General features: G+C 58.0%; 3 protein-coding genes across 3 annotated transcripts; 1 reads left to right on the top strand and 2 right to left on the bottom strand.

Moving 5' to 3' along the window:
* The first annotated feature begins 359 nt into the window (after nucleotides 1-359).
* Nucleotides 360-7,839, top strand: HGH1 (HGH1 homolog). The gene is made up of 7 exons (XM_053244940.1): nucleotides 360-1,034; nucleotides 1,744-2,297; nucleotides 2,622-2,722; nucleotides 2,918-3,016; nucleotides 3,668-3,759; nucleotides 5,372-5,494; nucleotides 6,155-7,839. Exons 2-7 carry the CDS (start codon nucleotides 1,765-1,767, stop codon nucleotides 6,320-6,322), a joined length of 1,116 nt encoding a protein of 371 aa, XP_053100915.1. The 5' UTR covers nucleotides 360-1,034; nucleotides 1,744-1,764; the 3' UTR covers nucleotides 6,323-7,839.
* LOC128323262 (uncharacterized) lies at nucleotides 7,751-8,587 on the bottom strand (the record flags this gene model as incomplete). The annotated part of the gene is made up of 1 exon (XM_053245989.1): nucleotides 7,751-8,587. A coding segment is annotated over one exon (837 nt), but the record flags the coding sequence as incomplete, so codon positions are not given.
* LOC128322850 (testis-specific serine/threonine-protein kinase 5-like) lies at nucleotides 8,503-22,410 on the bottom strand. The gene is made up of 8 exons (XM_053244939.1): nucleotides 21,939-22,410; nucleotides 16,417-16,524; nucleotides 13,791-13,993; nucleotides 12,238-12,293; nucleotides 11,733-11,865; nucleotides 10,929-11,044; nucleotides 9,902-10,084; nucleotides 8,503-9,057 (listed from the first exon to the last, which is right to left on the bottom strand). Exons 1-8 carry the CDS (start codon nucleotides 22,140-22,142, stop codon nucleotides 8,588-8,590), a joined length of 1,473 nt encoding a protein of 490 aa, XP_053100914.1. The 5' UTR covers nucleotides 22,143-22,410; the 3' UTR covers nucleotides 8,503-8,587.
* Between the last annotated feature and the right edge of the window lie 9 nt (nucleotides 22,411-22,419).

Genomic DNA, 22,419 nt, shown 5'->3' with positions numbered 1-22,419 from the left:
GGTAAAGCGTGCCTTCAAGTCGATTTCGACTCCTGGCGCTCACAGAGCCCTGTGGTTTTTCTTTGGCGGAATACAGGAGGGGGTGACCATTGCCTCCTCCGGTGCAAGATGAGATGATGCCTTCTTTCAGCATCTTTCTATATTGCTGCTGCCCGATATACTGGTAGCAGCGAGGATTCCAAGCGGCAACCTTCTGCTAGCCAAGCATTTCCCCGCTGCGCCACTTACGGCAATTATGGACCGCTACAGAAATTGTGTGCAGCAGAAAATCCAACCCCCTCCTCTGTCTTGTGGTGCTTCTTTTTTCACGGGAAGGGGCGAGGAGCTCCTCCTCCACGATCCGCCCTCCAAGCGCCCTCCCTCCCGCCCGGGGCTGCCTGCATGCCGCGGCGTCATCCCGCGGGGTCTCCGCGAGGACAGGCGTCTGCTGCTCCGGGCGGCGCCCCTCCGTGAGGAGTCCGGGGAGGCTGCTGGGGCGGCGGCCGCGGCGGGGCTCGCAAGCAGACCTGCCTGCAAAGGGGCGCTCGGAGACAGTCTCGCTGCTGCTGCTGCCGGCCCGGCCCTCCCGCTCTTGCGGCGCTTTTCCTCCCCAGGCAGGGGGCGCGCCCGGGGAGGCAGCAGCCCGGGCCTGGCCTCCGCGGCAGCGACTCTGCCTTGCTCAGCCCCTCCGCGGCAGCGGCCGCCGAGAGCAGGCAGCGGACTACCATCCCCAGAAGGCCTTGCGCTGCAGGGCGCCCCCCCCATAGGCTTGGAGGAGCCGGGTTCTTAGCGCTGCCCCGCCCCCTCAGAGGTTCGCGGCCGGGATTGGACGAGCCTCCTCGGTCCCGGAAGCGGCTCGGCACGTGGCGGCTGTGCAGGGCTGCTGGCGGGGTCTTGCCAGGGGCGGCTGGGCTGATCCTGCTCCGGTTTGGAGGAGTCTCGGAGGCCGCTGGCGCTGATCTCGTGGGCGGAGGTTCCGCAGCCTTCTCTGGGTCGCTTCGCTCTCCTGGCTGGGAGGAGGGTCTCCTTCCTCGACGCGGAGCCTTCACCTGAAGGTAGCATCGCCCCCCGCACCCCCCTGCGCCCCGCTCGGGCCAGTCCGAGGTCTCCCTTCGTGAGTGGGTCAGCCGCTCCCCGCCCCGCGGGGGTCTTGCCGTCTGGCGAGCGGGGCCTGCTCGGTGTCGGCCTCCTTGGGAGATCCGCGGCGGGGAGAGGAGCGGGGCTCCTCCGTGGAGCGGGAGGGCCCACGGCCGTCCCATTAGGCGGCACCTTCAGGTGGGAGGGAGGCTGCCCAGGGCAGCTGCCTGGATCTTGCCGCTTTGCCAGCTGGTGGGAAACACCAAGTCTGGACTGGGGAGTTTTCTCCTCCTCTTCCTTTGCACAGCGCGCCTTGCTTTAAACGCAGAGTTTCTGGGGCTTTTGCATTTAGGGTTGTGCTCTGGATGGTTCCTGGTCTTGCCAGGCTGTTTCCTTGCTTTCCCCCCCCCCCCCTGTGGATTTGGCAGGCTTCTGTACCGCCCACATGCAGCTCTCTGGGTGGCTTCCAGTCGAAAACACAGTTCAAGCCATTTAAGATAGAGACAGACATTCTCGAACGTAGAGCTTGGAAACTCTGAAAAGGGGCCCGTGGCTGCACACCCCTTGGAGAGCTATTCTGGGGGGGAATGTGGCTTTGCAATGCCCGCGGGAGAGGGGGGGAGTGGGCCCGGGGTTGCTCTGGGGTCTCCCGGCCGACTGGGTCACGGGGCGCCTCTCTCCCTGCAGGTGCAGCGGCCCCAGCCCGGCATGGACGAGCAGCAGGCCCTGGAGCTGCTGGAGTTCCTCCGCCCGGAGAGCCGCCCGGATCTGAAGGGCCAGGCCGTGCAGGGCCTTCTGGGGCTCACGGGCAGCCCGGAGGGCAGGCGCCTGCTGGCCACGCGCCCGGACTTTGTGGACGCCTTGCTGGGCCTGACCGGGGACCCTTCCGTGGCGGTGGCGAAAGACGCCTACCACGCCCTCATCAACCTGGCCCCGGAGCCGGGGGTGGGGGGCTCCCTCCTGCGGAAGGGGCTGCCCGCCCTGCTGGGCCGCCTGCTGGACCCCGCCTGCCCCGTGGCCGACCAGGTCTGCGCGCTGCTCTCCAACCTGTCGCGGGAGGAGGCCTCTTGCAGGGAGCTCCTGGCGGCCTTGCAGGGGGAGCCACGGGGCCTGGGGCTGCTGGTGGACGCCCTCTGCACGGAAGGCTTCAACCCCCAGGCCTCCCTGCACTACCTGGGCCCGCTCCTCTCCAACCTGAGCCAGCTGCCCGAAGCCCGAGACTTCCTCTTGGACAGATCCAGGCAGGTGGGCCGCGGGGGGGGGGGGGTCCTGTATGGAGGGACTGCTGAGGCCTGCGGGGAGGGGGCAGAGAGGCCTGAGGGCTGTGGGGAGCAGAGGCCCCTGGCGGGGGGGGGGGGAGAGGTTCGCTTGAGGGACCAGACCTTTCCCTGCTGCCCATGGAGGGGGGGGGATCCCTGGGCTGCCCCTTCTGCTGTTCAGGTGTGTGGCGGGGAGGTCTGGACAAGCCCGCCCTCCTCGCTGATGGGCCGGGTGTGGTGGGAAGGCAGGCCCCTGACTGGTCTGGGGGGGCTCCTCCTCTGAGAGCCCCCCTCCTCTCTCCCCAGGTGTGAGGTGCAGAGGCTGCTGCCATACACGCAGTACGCGGGCTCAGCTGTCCGCCGAGGGGGTGTGGTTGGGGCGCTCCGGAACTGCTGCTTTGACTACCGTGAGTGGGGCAGTCTCTCTCTCTGCTTTGTGGGGCGGGGGGTGGTGGTGGTGGTTCTCCCGCTGCTGCTGCTGCTGCTGCGGCTGGCTGGCTGGCTGGCTGGCCGGCCTCGTGGGGGCTCTGGTGCTTAGGCCACAAGGCCAGGGTGCCCACGGTTGCTCCACGGCTGGCCGGCCTGCCTGCCTCTCCTTCCAGGGCACCACGAGTGGCTGCTGAGTGCAGATGTGGACTTGCTGCCCTTCCTCTTGCTCCCGTTGGCTGGTCCTGAGGAGTTCCCGGAGGACGAGATGGAAAGTATGTCTCTGTGGGGAAGGCGGGCTGTGCCCGTCGGGGGGGGGGAAGAGGGGGTGCTCGGGGCTGCCAGGGAGAGGCCTTTCGAGAGAGCCCAGACAGGCTGGAGCAGGGGACAGGCCCATGGCCATGGCCACTAGTCCCTGCCTTCTCTGGGGCTGCCCCAGGGCTTTGGAATACCCTCCCTGCTGCAATAAGAGCATTCCCTTCTCTGATTGTCTTTACGAGGACCCTGAAGACATACCTGTTTCCCCAGGCTGCTGACTGCAGTTTAAATTTTATCATGTCTCTTTATCTATTGTTGGTTTTATCTGTGTTATGAATTTTAAATGTGTTATCTTTTATATTATGTTTTAATTTGTACACTGCCTAGAGATTTCTGTATCAAGCAGTGCAGAAATTTGAATTTTTTAAAAAAGATGAGGCTGAACGAGAGAGACTTGGGGCCTGATCCAGCAGGGCTGCCCCTGCCTTCTTAGGAGCAGGGTGGGAAGGGTGCTGTGGCCAGGCTGCGCAGAGCGTCCAGCGGAGGTCTCTGCCCTCCTCCGGCCCAGGACTGGGTCCTTGGCCAAGCAGGCTCCCCCGCATGCTGTGGGTCCGGCCGTGCTTTGGGCATGTCTGAGCCTGCATGTCTGTCCTTCTGTGCCCTCCTAGGACTGCCCCTGGACCTGCAGTACCTGCCCCCGGAGAAGCAGCGGGAGACAGACCCGGACATCCGGAAGATGTTGCTGGAGGCCCTCCTGCTGGTGAGTCGCTGCCGCTGCTGTGTGCCCTCTGGGGTGGGGAGGGGGCTGAGCGCCTGGCCGGGCTGAGCAAGGCTTGCTTGCCTCCCACCCCCCCGTTTCACGCCACCTGCAACTAGGGCCCCTCTTGGGATTTGGCTTTCTGAGCACTGCAGGTGCTGCTTCTTGCTTGGACTGACGAAAGGAACCTGAACACCTCCGAAGGTGAGGAGGGGCAGGGCCTCAGCACCCCACACAGCGCCGGGGCTGCCTCATCGTCCCCGCCGTCCACGTGTGCAGATCTCGGCCCTTTTCTCGAGTCTCTGCCGGTCCTTGCTCTAAGTGTGTGTGGTGGTGGGGAGTCAAAAATAGTGTGCTTCCCTACACAAAGGTGCTCCTAGCATGCCGGTTATAGAGACTGGATTTTGTTTTGCCTGTGGAACTTGGGAGGCGTTTCCCCCTCCGTGGTGCAGATTTGTCGGAGCCTTGGATATTAAATGCTTGTGACTGAGTCAAGCTGCTCTTGGCAAGCCTGCCGGTCGAGAGGGAGGCTGACGGCTGCAGGAGGAGCTGGCGCGATGGGGCGGATCTCTAGGCTGAGCAGGGGGAGGGCAGCGGGGCCCCCGTCCCGCCCCAGCACACCCTTCTAGGAGCAGGAGAACAGCCCTGCTGGATCAGGCCCCAGGCGGCCTCTCGAGTCACCCACAGCGGCCCACCAGATGCCGCCTCTGGGAAGCAGCTGCCAGGCAAGGGGGGAGGGCCTCCCTCCCGTGGCCATTGCTGGGGTCCACCTGGGGCTCACATGCTAAACAGTAGCACTGTGGGGACAGAGGGACTTTTCCTTTTCCTTTTCCCCTACATAAACCGCTTTGATAACCTTTTGCTGAAAAGCGGGGGGTGGGTGGTGGGTGGGTGGTGTTATCCAAAACAGAGGCGGCCAGATATTGGCAGCGCCAGGCCCAGATCGGTCTCCGGCCTGATTCCCCTCCCTCAGCCTGGGGGTGGTGGTGGGTGGGTGGGTGGGAGGGGGCAGCAAGACTCTGGGTATGGCCCTGAGTGCCAGCAGACTCTGGGCCACAAGTGTGTCTTCCGGCTCCAAAGATTTTGTGTAGGACGAAGAGGGTTTCCACAAACAGGCAGGAGTCTCCACTTGCTTGGGGTCTGTGTAACACGTGTGTGTGTAGGGAAGAGATCTCATGTTCTCTACTCCAGGGGGCGGCCACTTTGTGTCGTCCTGAGGAGCTTCTCTCAGGCAGGCGACATAGCACGTTGCCGTATCCAGAGTCAGGCCCTTGGTCCATCTCGCTCAGTATTGTCAACCCAGACTGGCAGTGGCTTCTCCAAGGTCGCAGGCAAGAGTCTCTCTTGGCCCTGTCTGGAGATGCTGCCAGGGAGGGAACTTGGGACCTTCCATGAGCATGCAGGTGCTCTTCCCAGAGCGGCCCCATTCCCTCGGGGGAATAGCTTACAGCGCTCAGACATGGAGTCCCCCACCCAAATGTAAACCAGGGTGGACCCTGCTTAGCAAAGGGGGCAATTCATGCTTGCTCCCACAGGACCCGCTCTCCTCCTCCTCCTCCTCCTCCTCTTCCGCATGTACTCAACGGTGAATCCTCTTTTCTGTCGCTCTCCGCAGCTCACAGCCACCAAGGCAGGGCGGCAGCTGGTGCGAGAGAAGGGCACTTACGTCATCCTGCGGGAGCTGCACCAGTGGGAAGAGGACCCAGGAGTCCTGGCTGCCTGTGAGAAGCTGATCCAGGTCAGTGGGGAAGGGCCCGTCCAGGATGTCCTGCCTGGCTCCTTGCTGCCGCCCAGCACGGGGCTTGCCTGCCGGGGGAGGATCCCAGCCGGGGTCCCAAGTGCCCCACAGAGGGGCCTGTTCTGTGGGGGCTGCAGGGACTCTGGGGAGGGGAGAGCCCCGGGCGGGCTTCCGTGGACCCCGTGGGCCACGTCTTGGTCCCAGCCACGCTTCAAGGAAGGCAGCCCCTGGCTGCAGAGGCACTCCTTGGCAGGTCTGCCTTGCAGGAGCAGGCCGAAGGGGCTGGCCCCCTTGGGCTCAGGGGAAAGGACACGGAGGCCAGAGCAGAGAGCGGCCACCTGCCGACACCGAGCGGGCACCTCCTCAGAGCAGAGGAGACGGGGGGCTCAGGCGGTGGCAGCCGCAGCAGCACAGGTGTTGTTTGGCGATGGGGCAGAGCCTTGGCTGCCGCAGGAAGCTGTGGGGAGCGTCTGAGCACTCCCTGCTGGGGATGTCTCCTGCTCTGGGGACCTGCCCTTTGGGGCCGTGGCTGCAGGCCCTCCCTCGTCCCTCCCTGGGGCGGGGGGGGGCTCTCCTCGTGGACTGAGGCGGGATGTGCTTGCAGCTGTTCCCTCGGGAGGGGCTCGCTCCTCTGAACTACTCTTCTGGGTCCGTTTGCAGGTCCTGATTGGGGACGAGCCAGCCGCCGGGATGGAGAACCTGCTGGAGGTGGAGATCCCTGCAGAGGTGGAGGCACAGCTGCAGCGCCTGGACCAGGAGGAGGAGCAGCAGCAGCAGCAGCGCCTGGAGGGGGCCCCTGCGCCTGGCTCCGGAGGGCTGCGGAGGTGATGGGCGGAGCCTCCGAGGGCTGGCTGGGGGAGACGGCAAGGCCTTCCCCTGCGGAGGGCAGCAGCAGTGCAACCAAGCCCTCCAGCCCTCGATTCTGGGGGGAACAGGAGAAGGGCGGAAGAACTGAAGCGAAGGCCAGCTCCTGGCGGAAGGTCAAGGCGCTCCTGTCCTGCTTGCCTGCCCCTGGGGCTTCCCAGGCTTGAGTCGGCAGAGGTGGTTGGACTCCAACTCCCCCTTGTTGTCCCCAGGGAGTCCCTGCCTGAGGGCAAGAGCCAACGCGCTCAGGAGGTGCCTGGGCTGTGCAGGCTGCTTTCTAGGGGCGGGGTTGTTTGGAGAGAAGTGGGCAGGGGACGGACCTGAGCTGCGAGAGCAGTGCAAGTGCCGCCTTGGGCGCGCCCTCCAGGACAGGAGGAAGGCCACGGCGCCCACCTGGATTCCAGCTCGTGGCGGCAGCAGCAGCAGCAAGGCCTTCTGGAGGCCCATGAGATGCTGCAGGGCCCGCTGCCCCCTTGGAAAGGGGCTGGTGGGGAACCAGAAGTCAGAAACGGCAGAACCCTCCTTCTGCAGTCCTTGGGAAAGGCGGAAGTTTCAGAAGGGTTGTAGGTTTGGAAAGGGGCATAAAAACTGGGCCCTTTGAATTGCCAGCAGGGCAAAACAAAAGCCAGTTAGATGCTTGATCGGAAAGGAATGTCCGTGCGCACACACACACAGAGATTGCCACCCGTGGGCGCTGAGAAGAAATTCTCTGGGTGAGGCTCAATGGGTGGCTTTTGCTTTAGACTCTGCCACTGCATTGGAGGTGGGAAGGAATCCCGGATGGTTTATGACCGTGTGTGCCTCTGCAAGCCCTTCCTCTGTATGATGGAGCTCTGCTGGTTTGCTGGAGCCATCTACGTTGTTCCCCTTAACTGCTCCTGGAGCTGTGGGGCTGGGCCTGTGATTCTGGGTACGCCATGTTGCTTCTTGCTTAAAATTGTAGCTCCTCTTTACAGGGTTTCCCATTTCAGTCAGTCGGGCTGCATTGCATGCACTTGGAAGGCCACAAGGGCCTCCAGCCTGTGGCTCACTTGACTGCCTTGGGCATCCCTTCCCCCCATCCGGGCATCCCTGCTGAATGAGCAAAGAGGCACCTTTCAAGGGGCTCGCCTTGCTGCTATCCCTGTTCAGGCCAGGAGAGCACATTTTCCAGGGGCTCTTACTGGTATCTCTCATGTTTGAAAAAACAAAAACATTGTCTTTTGGGCCAGTGAACACGTTTAAAAAAAACACCCTCTGCCATGTAAACTATTTTGCAAACTTTCTGTTGAAGAGTGGTGTATAAATAATCTAAATGATGAGCGAAACCATGTGCAGGTTGAGAGGCTTCAAGCAGCGGCTCCTAAGCAACCTTTTCCAGCGCCACTTGGCCCAGCTGGGTGAGTGTATAAATCATGTCGAAATTAAGATGTGAATCCAAGTGATTGTAATAAGCAGGAGGGAGACCTGAAGTCTAATAAAGAAGTAAAGGCTGCAAGGGATACGCAAGAGACTGGAAAGGGCAAGAGAAAAGCCCGGGCCCGCGATGGAAGTGGGAGTCCTTGGCAAAGCTGCATGCCGGTGGGTTGGGCCCTTGCCTTGTGTGGCCGGGACGAGGCGCAGCGTCCCCCTCGCTGCAAAGGGGAGGCTGGCAGGAGGGAGGGGGCTGGGAAGAGGAGCCCGGCAGATGGCGGGGGTGCTGTGAGCACAGCCTGTGGCCTTGCGCCCCCCTGCAACTGCTTGGGCCCTGGGGTGGAATGGGGGGCGGTGCGGGGTGGGTGAGCGGCCGCCTTCTGAGTGCTTCCTCTGGCGGAGCAGCAGCGCCCCTCTGGCGGGAGGCACGGAGGGGGAGGCTGGCCCCGCCTCTGCCCACGGGCTGCTCCTCGACCCTCGGAAGGGGAGCGGGAGGCTCCTCCGGAGGACAGACCCGGCAACGACGGAGGCTGCGAGACAGGCACACAAAGCAATGGTACACGGGTGTGTATATAGAGAGAAAGAGCAGAGAAGCCGGTCCGCCGCTCGGGTCGCATCGCTGTGGCCGAGGCAGCCCTGCCGGGACCGGGACGCCGCCGCCGCCACCTCCTCCTCAGTTCCACGCCCGCAGCGGCGGCAGGTGCCGGAGGGCGGCCCGGGCGGCGCACAGACTGCAGCCGGCAGCCCGGAGGGACTCTGAATAACATTTAATCGCGCGCTCCGGGTTCCCCGGGCAGAGCTGCTCCCGTCCAGGCGGGGCCTGGGGCGGCGGGCGGGTCACGGGCACGGCGTCATGCTGTAGAGCGAGTGCACCTGCTTGGAGAGGCTGGCAGAGCCGCCCCCGCTCAGGGCCACCGCCCGGGCGGGGACCTTCTCGCCGAGGCGCTTGCTGCTGGCCACGTAGGCGCTGGTGGAGAAGGGCGAGCCGGGCTTGCGGAAGTTGGGCAGGTGGTGGAAGGGCTGCAGGCTGGTGAGCAGGCTGGGCCGGTAGAGCGAGAGCCGCGGCGGCCGCTCGGTCTTGCGCGGAGACGGGAGCTGCAGGACGCAGTTGCCGGGGACGGCCGCGGCCCCCGCCTCGTGGCCCCCCTTCTTCTCCCCCACCTTGGCCCGGCTGGCGAAGGCCGCTGTGGCGGAGGCGGCCCGCGGCGTGGGCAGCACCTTGGCCTCCTTGGCGCAGGAGCCCTCGGGGGTCTTGCCTGTGCTCTCCAGGTCGGGCAGCTGCGAAACGGAGCCTCCGCCGCTCTCGGCTGTAAGGGCGACAGGAGGGGCCGCTGTTAAGGGCGCCCAGCTGGGCCTGCTGCTGCTGCTGCTGCTGGAGCGCCCGGGCAGGCGGTCGTGGGGCTTGCAGGAGTGGCCGGTGGGAAGGGGGCGCAGCGCTGTGGGAGTTGAGAGAGACCCGGAACCTTCACTGGTCACAGGGCGGGCAGCAGCCAGAAGGCCAGCCCGGCTTCGGGCTTCATGTGCCCCCGCGGGTGACTGGAGAGGGCTTGGCAAGGGGTGTGTCCCTTTAAGCCCGAGATTGGTCTCTGCTGGGTTCTGGGCTCCTGGGCCAGGGGGAGAAGAAGAGAGGCTCCTGAAAGGCAGGGCAGGCTGGAGATCGCCCCTCGCAGGGAGTGTTGAACGGGATGGGGCCCTCCGTCCGTCCTCTGACTTGCCAGGGGAGGAGGGAGGGACTGAGCTAGGAGTGGGGAAGCAGCTGCCCACCCTGGGGGGCGGGCGGGGCTGCAGCCCAGCTGCTGTTGCTGCTCCTAACCGGTTGGAGGGGAGCTGGGAGCAGAAATCGAGTGAGTTGGTTGTCCTGAGCTGCCTTGCGAAGCCCCACCAAGAGCTTCCAGGCCCCCTCCCCTCCCTCTGTGGAGCTCACTCTTTCCCTTTACCCAAAGGGGAGGGAGGGGCACCTGCAGTGCAAACAGCAACAGCAGCTCCCTGCCGCGCAGGACTCCCCAGGCCAGAAAGAGGCTGCGGTTGCTGAGAGCTGCTCCCCAGCCTTGCTCGAGCGAGGGGCCGCCCCGCTTCCTGGCCGGTGTGGCGGGCCCCCCCCGGGCTGCTTCCTGGCAAGGGGAGCGGGTCGGGGTCCAGGGGTCTCTGCACCTTGTCCTGCTGGCGGCTTTTCTGGGCTCATGGTGCACTCTGGGTGGACCCCCATGGAGCTCATCACCCGGTGGAAGATGGCAGACGTGGCCGGCAGCATCCAGCGGTGGGTGGCCACTTGCTGGAGCCCCAGGCGGGCTGCCGGCTTCAGCTGCAGCAAGCTCTCGATCAGGTTCTGGCATTCTGGAGAGGAGGAGGAGGAGGAGGAGGAGGAAGAGAGCGAATGAGGACAGAGGCGGCCCTCGGGTGGTGGAGGTGCGTGCGCGTGCGCGTGTAGCAGGTAGAAGGGGGCCAGGAGAGCCCAAGTCCTCAGGAGGCGGAGGAGGAGTTCGCGGCTTGCTTAGCACAACTGTGAAGTATGCACCTCCTGGGGGGGCGGGGGCAGCTCTTCAGTTGTCCCCTCTGGCCGCTCTCTTCATGCTTGCTTCAAAAGGTTGCCCCCCCCCCCCAGCAGCCACCACCCTTGCTGGTCCTGAGCCACGGAGGGAGCTTGTGGCTGTGGGGAGGCAGGAAGTCCCAGAGATCTTGCAAAATGCTGCTGGGTTCTGCACAGCCAGCCCTGCCGTGGGGCGCTGTGTTTGCTGTAAGAGGGTTTCCCAGAAGTCGACTGCCGCTCCCAGCATTCCCAGCTGCAATGGCCTTTGGCTGGGGATTATGGGAGTTGTAGTCAGCAACCTCTGGGAATCCTGCTTACCGGGAACCCTGGTGGGCTAGGGAGGTATGGGGCAAGTGATTGCCGCAGGGATGCTCTTCCGTTCTTCCCAACTGCGAAGACGACTGTTGGAGCCTCCAGCCCTTGACCTCCCTCACCTGAAGAAGTGGGGAAGTCTGGGGCTGTGGGATGTTCATGGAGTAGATGAGATGCTTGGAGATGCTCTCCTTGGGAGGAGATGCTGCCCCGCCTGTCCCCAGCCTTTCTCCCCGCCCCCCCACCCGCTGCCCACTGGAGCTGCCTACTTCCTGGGTGGGCCAAGCTGAGCTCCTTCAGACACCCCCCGCCCGCTCCCGCACTGCAGCATTGCCCTACCTGCCGAGATTGGCTGCCGGAAGGCGAGTCCCTGCTTGATCACGTGGATCATCTTGTGCGGCTGGCGCTCCTTGAAGGGGAGCTTCCCCGTCACCATGGCGTAGAGGATCACCCCACTGGACAAGGAGAGAGGAACAAGGAGGGGGGGCATCACCAGACTGAGCTCCCGGGGCAAACCCGGGTTGGCCTTGTGACGGACGGGGGCTACACTCTGCTTTCCTGAGATCCACCCTCCGTAAAGAGGTTGCTCTGATTCCCACTGAGGAGCATGCCATGGGATTTGAAAGGAAATACCAAGCATGCCCTAACTAGCACTGGGTGGCTGTTTTTTTAAACCTCCGTCTAGCAGTAGGCAGGTCCTTGGCTGAGAGGGCTTCTCCCTTAGACGGGTGCCCAAATGGTGGGAGCACTGGGCCCCTCCCCACGCTTCCAGAGAGAGACGGCTCTGGGGTCCAGTGGAAAGAGCCACCAGAGCATTCCGGGTGTAATGCTGGCCTTTTTAGGCCACCCCAGATGGAAGAGCTTCCCTCCAAACCAGAGGTGGTTCCTCCTCCTCAGTGGGGCTGGCTTGAGCTGGTCACCTACTGTGGGGAAGGGTTTAAGGCTACAGCTTAATGGCTCTGACCCTTCAGTGATGACAAAAAGCAAGGCTTGTCCTCACTCTTTCGCAAAAGGGAGGAATGCCTCATGATATTCAGGATGAGCTCAGGTGGGGGCCTGGCCCCCAGCTGGACAGCCGGCCCCTCAAGAAGAAGGGCTTCTTTCCCTGGCCCCACCTCCCTCCTCACCCCCAGCAGGACTCACAGGCTCCACAGGTCAGCCAGCTCCCCATTGTACTTCTTGCTCATGAGGATTTCCGGGGCGGTGTAGGCCACCGAGCCACAGAACGTGCTCATCAGGGAATTCTTCAGGGAATAGCGATTGGCAAACCCAAAATCTGCAAAGGGAGACACAGCCAGTGAGGTCCAGACAGAGAGGCTCGGCTCCACGCACACAGGGCAGCTTTCAGGTCTACCCTCCAGCCGCTTGCTCTGGCTGGAATGCATGAACATGCTGGGAAAGTGGGTCTCCCAACTCCACTCCTGTGGCCCCAGTTTTGAGTGTCTGAAAAGATTATGCTTTGGGGAGCAAGCAGGTGTGTGTGCGTGTGATGGCACTGAAATTGAGGAGGGAAGCCCTCCTGCATTGAGAGGGGATGTATAGCCTGGTATCAGTACACCCCAAACCCCGTGCTGGGGGGTAGGGAGGGGTGAGCTCAGCATCAGGAGAAATGCCTCCCCTGCCTCCCTCTCTTGGGAGGACAACTCACCAGTCAGCTTAATGAAGCCACGCTCATCCAGCAAGATGTTCTCGCACTTCAAGTCTCTGAAGGGAACAGTAATTTTATTTTATCCAATATTTATACTGCCTTTCATAAAGCATCCCAAGGTGGTTTACAAAGTTAAAATACATGTGATTTTAATGGAATTTTATTATAAGACCTTAAAAATACTGAAACAACAAAAACCATAAAACACCCATAAACCTCCACCCTAAAGAAGACAACAGAAAGAGGAGAGCTGAGCAGGGGCGTAACTACTATTAGGCAAGGGGAGGCAGCTGCCAGGGGGCCCCCACGCCTCGAGGGGCCCCCCAGAGGCAAGTCACATAACTATATATTGTGAAGTGTGTGTGTGTGTGTGTGTGTGTGTGTGTATCAGTGAGGGGCCCATTTTAAAATTTTCTCTCTGGGCTCACTCCAGCCTTGTTACACCCCTGGAGCTGAGAAATGGTGAAAGGAGCTGAAGGGAGTTTCCTGATGCCCCCCCGCCCCCCCTGACACGTGTGTCCCCCAACAATGTCCAAGGTGAGGGAGGGGGAGCTGGCCAAGAGGGGCCATGGAGGCTGTTGGCATCTTCCCAGGGAAATCCTTTTTCCCCAGTGCACTTTCAGGACTTGTCAAAACCCTTGTTTTGTAAAAAGGAAGTCAGAAGGCTGGGAGAAGTGGCAGAGACAGGCTGAGTACCCCCAGGGGGTGGGGTGGTCCTGCAGGGCTTTTTGTTGTTGTTGTGGTTGTTGTTCCACAAGGGCCAAGGGACATGCCAAGACGCAGCTCCAGGTCGCCCCCACGGTCTGCACGTGACTGAATCCTGCCCGCTTAGAGCCCTCCCTTTGGCCACAGAGTCATCTGCTTTCATGCCAGGAGTAATATCCGGGTATCTTCCGCTAACGGGTTCTGGGGCTCCAAGGGCAAAGGCAGCCTGGTCCTCCACGAGAGAAAGGGGCAGTGAAGCCACGAGGGAGGGGGCGGGGGAGTGGCATGGGGAAGCCGCCCCCCACCCCCAGCCCCCACTGGGCCCCTCACACAAACAAAAAGCATTGGGGACCACCCATCAGCAGACGCTGCTTCACATTCTCTGCTGCCCCCAAGAGGGAAACTGTGTGAGAGCCCTTCATGGATTGTGGTGACCTGGGCCAATGAGTGGGGCTCCCAGGGATACCCAACGTGTGGTAGCGAGAGAGTCAGAGTCCCTCCACCCCTCAGTCTTGGCGACATGACAGCACTCCAAGGGACAGGATCTCTCTCTCTCTCTCTCTCTCTCTCTCTCTCTCTCTCCTGCCGAGGGAGGGGCAGCAGGGCACCCTCTGGGGCACCACTTGAGCTGCATGCCAGCCCCAAACTGGTCAGGGCAGAACCAGAGAGCCACTGTGTAGCCCTGTGGAGAGCCCTTGGCAGAGCAAGGATGGCTCCTGGTTGGCCATGGCTGCCCTTTCCCTGGCCAGGTTGCCTGAGAGGGCATCCGTCTGGGTGCAGCTGTGGCTCTGGAAGCATCCCTGGGCCCAGCCACAGCCCTGACCTCCCTGGGCAGCCCCTCCTCTTACCTGTGGACAATGCCAACGTTGTGGCAGTGTGCCACCGCACTGACAATCTGGCGGAAGAGCCTTCGTGCCTCCTCCTCCTCCAGGCCAGGGTACTCCCTCCTGTCAGACGTGGCGTTGATGTGCTCCAGGAGGTCCCCGCGGGAGGCCAGCTCCAGGACCAGGTAGGTGCGCTTGCTGTTCCGGTACATTTCATAGAGCTGGATCTGCAGGGGAAACCACCAGGCCAGTGGAATGGAGGAGGAGCTGGAGAGAGTCTGCCCTGCCCGCCACCCCAGCTGGCTTAGTGTTGAAGAGTAGGCCTGCACTTGTGGGGCGCACGGGCAAAGAACTTGTGATCTGCAGGGCCGGCATGAGGACATCTGAGGGCCTGGGATCAGAGAATTCTGCCCAGAGACAGTCTCCCTTGGACTCAGCCACCCCAAGGGGACAATGGCCACCTCGGTGTGCACTGCTTTGGACACCTGCATGCAAGACACACATGCAGCAGCTGGAAGAGTGCTTGTACTTTTGAGTGGCCACACCCTGGGGGTTCTCTGTGAAGGAACAAGGCCTAAACCTCTTCTTTTTGACAATAAGATCTTATGTTGTAAATTGCCTTACTATTCACTGCATTAAGAAGGCTGTGCAGCAGTCAAAGGTTTGTGGCTCCTGCTCTATAGTTTCATTTTTGAGGGTGATGAAATGTCCTGGTTTGATTCTGGAAGGCAGTGGAGGTTTGATTTTATTGGTTATGTTTTTAAAAATGGAATGAACTTAAGTTATATTGATTGGATGGTTTGGAAAAATGGGAGGGAAGTTTAAGTATATAAGGAGCCTGCTTTCAGCAGAGTAGTAGTACTGTACATGTTGGAGGGCTGTAAAAGAAGAGTCCAGGTACAGTACAGGTTTGGTGCTGTAAAAGAAGAGTCCCTATTCGGTACAATTTTAGAGTGCTGGGAAAAGAGTCCCAAGAGATTTCAGTTCAAGTTGGAAGCAGAAGTGCAGAACTGAAGAATCGAAATGAAGGAAGTGCTGGCACAGTCTGAGAGAGAATCAGAGCTGGGGCTTGAAAGCGCTGAGAAGTCACTGGTAGAGAGTGGAAACTCTTTGAAGGGCTAAATCACTCACCAGCAAGAAGAAACAGTCTGGGGCTGAAACCGCAGAACTGTAAAGGAGAGCAGGAGCTGAGGCTGAACAAGGGACAAGCCAGGTTTGCTGGGAAAGCTGAGGTAACTGCAGAGGACTGCAGAGTTAGGGACCTGTGCTAGGCAGGCCAGCATGGATGTGTTTTGATCACATCAAGATGCATCCAAAATGCATTTCTTCCTTATACTCATTTGGTTGCTGTTTTGGTGTTAAACCTTTCAACAACAAAAAACTATTGGTTTAAACTGAGCTATATTCAAAGTAAAATTTCTTGTTTGTATCTGTAGCTTCTGTGTGTTTTCTCCACGTCACGCCTAAAGCCTTTACCACTCTACTGATGATTTTTTTTGGGGGAGGGGCGCTGTGCTAGCTGGACAAAGAGATCAAATGGCCACAAGAAAAATAGTGCACACCAAGTAAAAGATAAGAGAAACACCAAGTAGGTGCTTACAGGTGAAACTCGGAAAATTAGAATATCGTGCAAAAGTCCATTAATTTCAGTAATGCAAATTAAAAGGTGAAACTGATATATGAGACAGACGCATTACATGCAAAGCGAGATAAGTCAAGCCTTAATTTGTTATAATTGTGATGATCATGGCGTACAGCTCATGAAAACCCCAAATCCACAATCCCAGAAAATTAGAATATTACATGGAACCAAGAAGACAAGGATTGTAGAATAGAACAATATCGGACCTCTCCAGATGGGGCTGAGAGAGACTCCTGCCTGCAACCTTGGCAAAGCCGCTGCCAGTCTGGGTAAGCACTGAGCTAGATGGACCAAGGTCTGACTCAGTACAAGGCAGTTCCTTATGTTCCTAGGGAGGCATGGCACAGATTTTGTCCAGTTTATGCTTATTTATGCTTACATGCACATAAATGGCCTTTTAAGTGCTTCAACGAACTTCAGAGCTGCAGAGAGGTAAGTTTGTTCACCCAGGCTTTTAATTAGATATTGTTTTAATGGTGTGTTTAATAGTTTTAAATTTTAATTGTTATAATGTTTTCATCTGTTTATCTGTTGTTTTTTATTGTTTTGTTGTAAACTGCCCAGAGACTTTCATTTTGGGCAGTATACAAATGTGTTAAATAAAAACAAATAAATTAAAAAGTCAGGGCCTGGGACACCACAGAGTCTCGGGGGTCTCCTCCTGCACCTGCCCAAGGCTGTCAGCAGATGACGACAGCAGGGTTATGGGGGGGGATCTTGGCCTTGCAGGGCCCCCCTTGGCAGTTCATGCCTGCACCCCGATTTCCACATGGGCTGCACATTTGAATTAGGGTGTGTGTGCGTGTGTGTGTGTGTGCAGTGGCTTCGTATTCTGCTGAGCTGCCTGTGGAGGTCTGGTGCTTCCAGCCCGGCTCAGAGGAGGGAGCTGGATACACACTGTGGTGGCTTCCCCAGAATAAACCACTGCTTAGGGGGTGTTGATGAATCTGCCTGCTGCCCCCCCCCCACCCCACAGCAAAGGCCAAAATAGACCACTGAGAGACTCACCACGTTTAGGTGCTTGTAGGTAACATTGAGGGAGTAGATTTCTCGCGGGAGGAACTTTTTGGTGTACTCTACGGGGGCTTCTGCTGTTGAGATGATCTTTATAGCTACCTGGGGAGAAGATAAATGGAGCGTGTGAATGTGAAGGAAAAGAACTCCGAGCTGCTGGTCTTGCTAGCAAGGCAGCCCCCCCCGCCCCTGCCCCCCCCACCAGCTTCAACTCAGTTATGTGGACTGTATGAACAAGGCAACAAGAGAGTTATGGGGAAGCTCAAGGGGGGGGCAGGGCCCTCATCCCCTGCCTCACTGGGAATCCTACCTGAGGGTTGCTCAGAGATTTTCAAGCCTATCCTCACAGCCATAGGGTCTAGCAACATGATTTCTAGCGACCGTTCTCAGCAAGCTGAAGGCTGTGCCTCTCCCTGCATTTATGCAGAATTGCAAGATTCACCCACCCCTGGGGTGGGGTGGTTAAAGACAGCTATAGCCAGGCAAGGCAAGCAGGAGATATTCCATTGGGCATGACTCCTCCTAATGAGTGTTGATCATGATGAGCTTTCCATAACTGGTTACAGAAGTCCATTGTGTTACAATTACAGGCCTGGTCCTTATAAACTGCCAGTGCTGCTTAAACAACTACAACAACTACTACTAATCAAATCCTGTCACGGAGCCAGGAACTGTCTTAGCAGGATATCTCTCCCTCCCTGTTCAAGGACAGCCTTGCAGCGCCAGACCAAGATGGGACGGGCACCTCAGCCACAAAAGGCAGTTTCACTGCTCTGTCTAAGTACCGTCTCATTTAAATTATAAAATAAAAGAAAAATCAGGGCATTTTGCAACAGAAGCAAGACAATCTAAAATTGATTTTAAAGTGCTAAAACATAATTAAAATGCTATTTAAAACGCCATAAAAGCAAATACCCAACTCCATGCTGTAGGTTTTCCTACTCTCCAAAGGTCTGCCTGAATTAAAAGGTGAGGAAAGGGAACTCCTCAGTCTGGGGGCAACTACAGAGAAGACCCTGCTCCTCTGGGACTCCAAGTTGACATTACCGGGGACCATGCAAGCCAGGAGTTTGGGGGGCTCTGCCTTAGACTCCCTGTTGGTCCCAGTTCCTCCAGCCCACTCAAGGACAACCATAACGTCTACTTGGGCACCTTACTGTACATCAACACAAACTAAGGAGAATAGAGGTAGGGGTGTGTGTGTGTGTGTGTGTTTGGGGCAAGCTACATACAAGAATCTTGGGGACAAGCAGGCATAGAAGATTAGTTTCATGACACATGGTAGTAAGAAGAAAGCAAAGAGGAAAAAGGCCTCCTGCTTAACTTTCATTTGCTTGGAAGCAGCTCTGGTTCTCAGGGATATGAGGGAGGGAGGGAGGATGGTGTCTCGCAAAGTGCACTGCAACCCCCCCGTCCATTAAGTTCCAGTGTGCTTCACACAGAAGCTTGTCTTCAGGGGCACTGACACCTGTTTCGTCAGGACAGCTGAAGCCTTTGGGCTTGCTGTCTGCTAAGGTTCTTCTGTGCCCATTTAAAGGCTCCCTCTTCACACAAACCCATTGCTCTCCCTTTCCGCAGGTTCTTGGGGAACAAAAACCATTTAGCAAACCATGATTCTAACAGTGCTCTTGCTTTGGGTTCAGCACCCTGGACAGTTTCCTATTTCAGGACGACAGACCCTGTTTAGTGGGGCCATGTGGCCTTGTTTCCGAGGCCAACTTGCTGAGAGAGGACAGGCAAAGAACTAGCACAGTAGGGGTCCAGCCAGCCCTGGCCAGAATCCCCACTGCCCTAAAGGCGAGTTTCAAATTTCTCTCGTCACTGGGCAGCTGCTGCGGGCCCACGGCTGGTTTGTGAGACCAGCTCTGTGACTATGAGATTGTGAGAGCCAGCTTGGTGTAGTGGTTAGAGTGCTGGACTAGGACCGGGGAGACCCGAGTTCAAATCCCCATTCAGCCATGAGACTTGCTGGGTGACTCTGGGCCAGTCACTTCTCTCTCAGCCTCGCCTGCTTCACAGGGTTGTTGTGTGGAGAAACTTAAGTATGTAGTACACCAAGCGGGATATAAATTGTAATAATAATAATAATAATAATATAGACCTTGTGTGGTGTTGGTGAGGTGACTCTTTTGGAGCCCACCCAGGGCAGTTTTTTCTGAGGGGCCCCCTGAAAGCTAGAGCCAGACTTTTCACTCCCTTGCCATCCAGTCTTCATTCATTCATTCATTCATTCATTCATTCATTCATTCAATTTCTATCTTCATTCATTCATTCATTCGATTTCTCCCTTCCAAAAATGGCTCAGGGTGGTTTACGCAGAGAAACAATAAATAAATAAGATGGATCCCTGTCCCCAAAGGGCTCACAATCTAAAAAGAAACATCAGATAGACACCAGCAACAGTCACTGGAGGTATTGTGCTGGGGGTGGAGAGGGCCAGTTACTCTCCCCCTGCTAAATAAAGAGAATCATCATGTTAAAAGGTGCTTCTGCCAAATTAGCAGGGGTTAGGGTTAGGTGGGACTTAATTCTTCTAGGTGGGACTTAATTTGCAAGAGTTTGGGGGACCTGCGGGTGGGAAAGAAGCAGGATGCCTTTCCCTTGGGGCTGGAGATGAAGCAGCAAACATCTATTCAGAAACCAAGAAAGAGCTGCAAGGACCTCAACCCCTTACAACAACAAAGGGGAAGCTGACCCAAATAGTCTCCAAATGCCTCCAACAGGAAGCATTTCCGAACTATTCCGAAATGTACTAATGACTAGAGCACTCTCTATTGAAAAGGAGTTCTTAGACATTCCTAAGAATAAAAAAGGCCAAGCTATCCCAGCAAACACATTTCCCACCTTTCCTGGGTGGGTGCGGGGATCAATGCATGAGGAGGGTGGATAAGGGGTGGGGGGTCAAGAGGGGGTCAGGCTAGAGGCCAAAGAGAGCTCCACATCTTTGTCGGCTCTCCTGCCCTCGCTTGTTTTCTGGCTGGACAGAAGCCATCCAGGCAGGAGGAGGACCCACTGCAGGACAAGTGGGAGTGTGTGCGTGCGGGGGGGTGGGTGGCGGTGATGGGGGCAGAAGACAAACCCAGGCCTGGCCGGTCTCTGAGCTTCGGCATGGCTTCTGGCCCTGCTGGGGGGCATCACTCCAGGCAGAGTGTGTGCTCTGTGCCACCCCAGCAGCAGAGGCCGGGGGCACCATGCCAGCCAGACTCCCCTGCTGCTGCTGCTGCTGCTGCTGCTGCTCTAAAAGCATGACCTGCCCCGACCTCTCCTGCTGCCCCTCCCCTTTCTGCAGCTTCTAACTTTTTGAACAAGGTGCACCTTTACTGGGATGGTTCCCCAAAGATCTCCGGAGTTCCCTTCTGCTAGATACGAATCCACCTGAGCATGAAGATCTCCTGTGGAGGCCTCCCAGCTGCAGTGTGGTGGGTGGCACAAGGGAGGGGCCTTCTCTGTGGTGGTGCTGGTGGTGGTGCTGGGCGTCTGGAGGGGGCCTCCTCTGGAGGGCGCTCCACTGGTCCCAGCAGCGCGGCTTACTTTCCGACAAAGAGTTCTCTTTTTTTGGTCCCCTGGGTATTTAAGAGAACGCCTTTCTTCTTCTTCTTTATGTGCCCCACCGCCCACTGAGGTCACTTAAGGAGGTCCGCTTCCAGTTACCGCCAGCTCGTCTTCTCGATTGCTGCCCCGAGATTGTGGGATGCGCTCCCTGCGGAGATGCTTTCCCCCCCATCCCTGACTATTTTTAAAAAACATCTGAAGACCCACTTCTTCACCCAAGCCTCTTCAGCTTTTTAAATTGGTTGTTTTAATTTTATATTGTTTTAATTTTATACTGTTTTTAAATTGTTAAACTGTTTTAACCTTTTATATTTGTTTTAATTGTTTTTATGTTGTTGTTAAACTGCCCAGAGATGAAAGTTTGTTGGGGGGGGTATACAAGTTAAATAATACATAAACAAACAATTAAAACAATTTATTTATTTATTTATTTTGGATACGCCCCCACCCCCAAACCACTTGATGGATTCCATTTTAAATGTTCTGTGTTAAACTGCCCAGAGACAGAAGTTTGGGGCAGTCTACAAATTTGAAAGATAAATAAATAAATACAGTATAAAATGCATGTTGATAACTGAACTATTTTATTTTAATGTCATTTTTTTGTGATTTTTTTTTTAGTGCTGTGTATTCTGAGATAGAAATGGCTGAAAGAAAGCAAAGTCCCCTGATCTTCCCAGTAAATTGGTAGTACTGGATGAAATGAGGGGAGGGACCTGCTCTTCCTTTCCCTGCCTGCTGTTACCATTTAACTGAATGTCCTCAGTGCTCAGAGCCTGCTGCACGAACGATAAAAGCATCCTGTGTGCAGAAGGTTTAGACAGAGAGGAAAGCGAGGGAGAAGGCTGGAGGAGGGAAGCATCAGGTGGATGTTGAGGTGGAGGAGAAGCTAAAGTGAGTGTTACTCTGATAGAGATGCTCTCTCAAAGAAGCCTTCATAACAAAATGTCTGGAGGAGGACAGAGAGGCAACTACCTGAGGTGGCAGCTGGTCCAGGTCCAAGGAGCAGCCGGGCAGTGGGCAGTGATTTAGCTCACTTTAAAGCAGGGGTTCTCAGATGTTGTTGGACTACAACTCCCATCATCCCCAGCCACATTGGCCAAAGGCCATGATGGGAGCTGTAGTCCAACAGTGTCTGACTGGGGACCTCCGTTTGAGAATTCCCTCTGGTCTTGTGGTAGCAAGCATGCCTGGTCCCCATAGCTAAGCAGGGTCTGCCCTGGTTGCATCTGAATGGGAGACTTGATGTGTGAGCACTGGAAGAGATTCCCCTTTGTGGGGATGGAGCCGCTCTGGGAAGAGCAGAAGGTTCCCAGTTCCCTATTTGACTTTTCCAAGATAGAGCTGAGACAGATTCCTGCCTGCAGTCTTGGAGAAGCCGCTGCCAATCTGTGAAGACAATACTGAGCTAGATAGACCAAGGGTCTGACTCAGTATATGGCAGTTTCCTATGTTTCTGTCCTGACATCCTGAAGCTCAAGAGAGCCCACGGTCGGTTGCTAGAAGGAAGCAGCAGCCATCGGAGTCCAATTCGGAGAGTCCGCAGGAGGAAGCCAAGCGCCACCCCAGGCAAGGGACCCTGGTCGCATCGATGGGATGGAGGCGCTGGGGTGCCAGCAGAAGCCCTGGGCCCCCGCGGGGCCAGGCCAAGGGAGGAGGACGGAGCTGGCTGGCTCCTACTGAGCGGGGCACTCCACACCCGCTGCCTTTGCAGGGGAGAGTGAGGTGGGGCTCCTCTAGGCCAAGCCTCGACCCAGAGGGGACGGGTGGCACCCACCCTGAAGAGAATGATGGGCCTCCTCATGGGTCGCACTCAGCCCTGCTGCTGATGGGGGGGGGAAGCCCGCCGAGCCCCCATCGGTGAAGAAGGACCCTTCCGCAGCAGGGCCTGGTGGCCTTCCTGGTGAGCCGGGCCCCTCCCTGTGCCACCGGCCTCCCTTCCAGCCCCACCCCTCCCCGCTCACCATGGAGTGCCGCTTGCTCCGGAGGTCCGAGGCCAGCTTGTAGTTCTGCATCATTTTCTCTTGGGTGGCGTAGCCCAGGTAGACCTTGGAGAAGGCCCCGGAGCCGATCTTCTTGGAAGAGAGGAGGTAGCCATTCTCCTTGCTCTCCCGGACCTGCTCCAGGAACGTCCTCCGGTCCGCCTCGCGCTTCGAGAAGCTCTTCATGGCCCCCGGCGGGCCCCGCAGGGAGCCAGGGAGTGGGCAGGGGGCCGGGGAAGGCAGCCGGGCCCAGGGAACCTCCAGAGGGGGGACCCGGGGCCAGGGAAGCACATCTGCTCCGCAAGGGAGGGGACGCGGGGCACGGAGGGCTCTCTAGCACGGCAGCCTCCTCATGGTGGGCTTGGCTGCCACCGGCCAAACGCAGGGACTGGCGAGAGCGGAGGGTTCCTTGTTGCTCTTCAGGTGGAGGAGTTTCCACAGTGACGGGGGACGGAGCCGGCAT

The sequence above is a fragment of the Hemicordylus capensis genome, chromosome 4 (assembly GCF_027244095.1).
Source record: "Hemicordylus capensis ecotype Gifberg chromosome 4, rHemCap1.1.pri, whole genome shotgun sequence".
In the NCBI taxonomy this organism is placed as follows: domain Eukaryota; kingdom Metazoa; phylum Chordata; class Lepidosauria; order Squamata; family Cordylidae; genus Hemicordylus; species Hemicordylus capensis.
The sequence above is the reverse complement of the archived record's forward strand: the minus strand, read 5'-3'. Positions and strand labels throughout refer to the sequence as shown.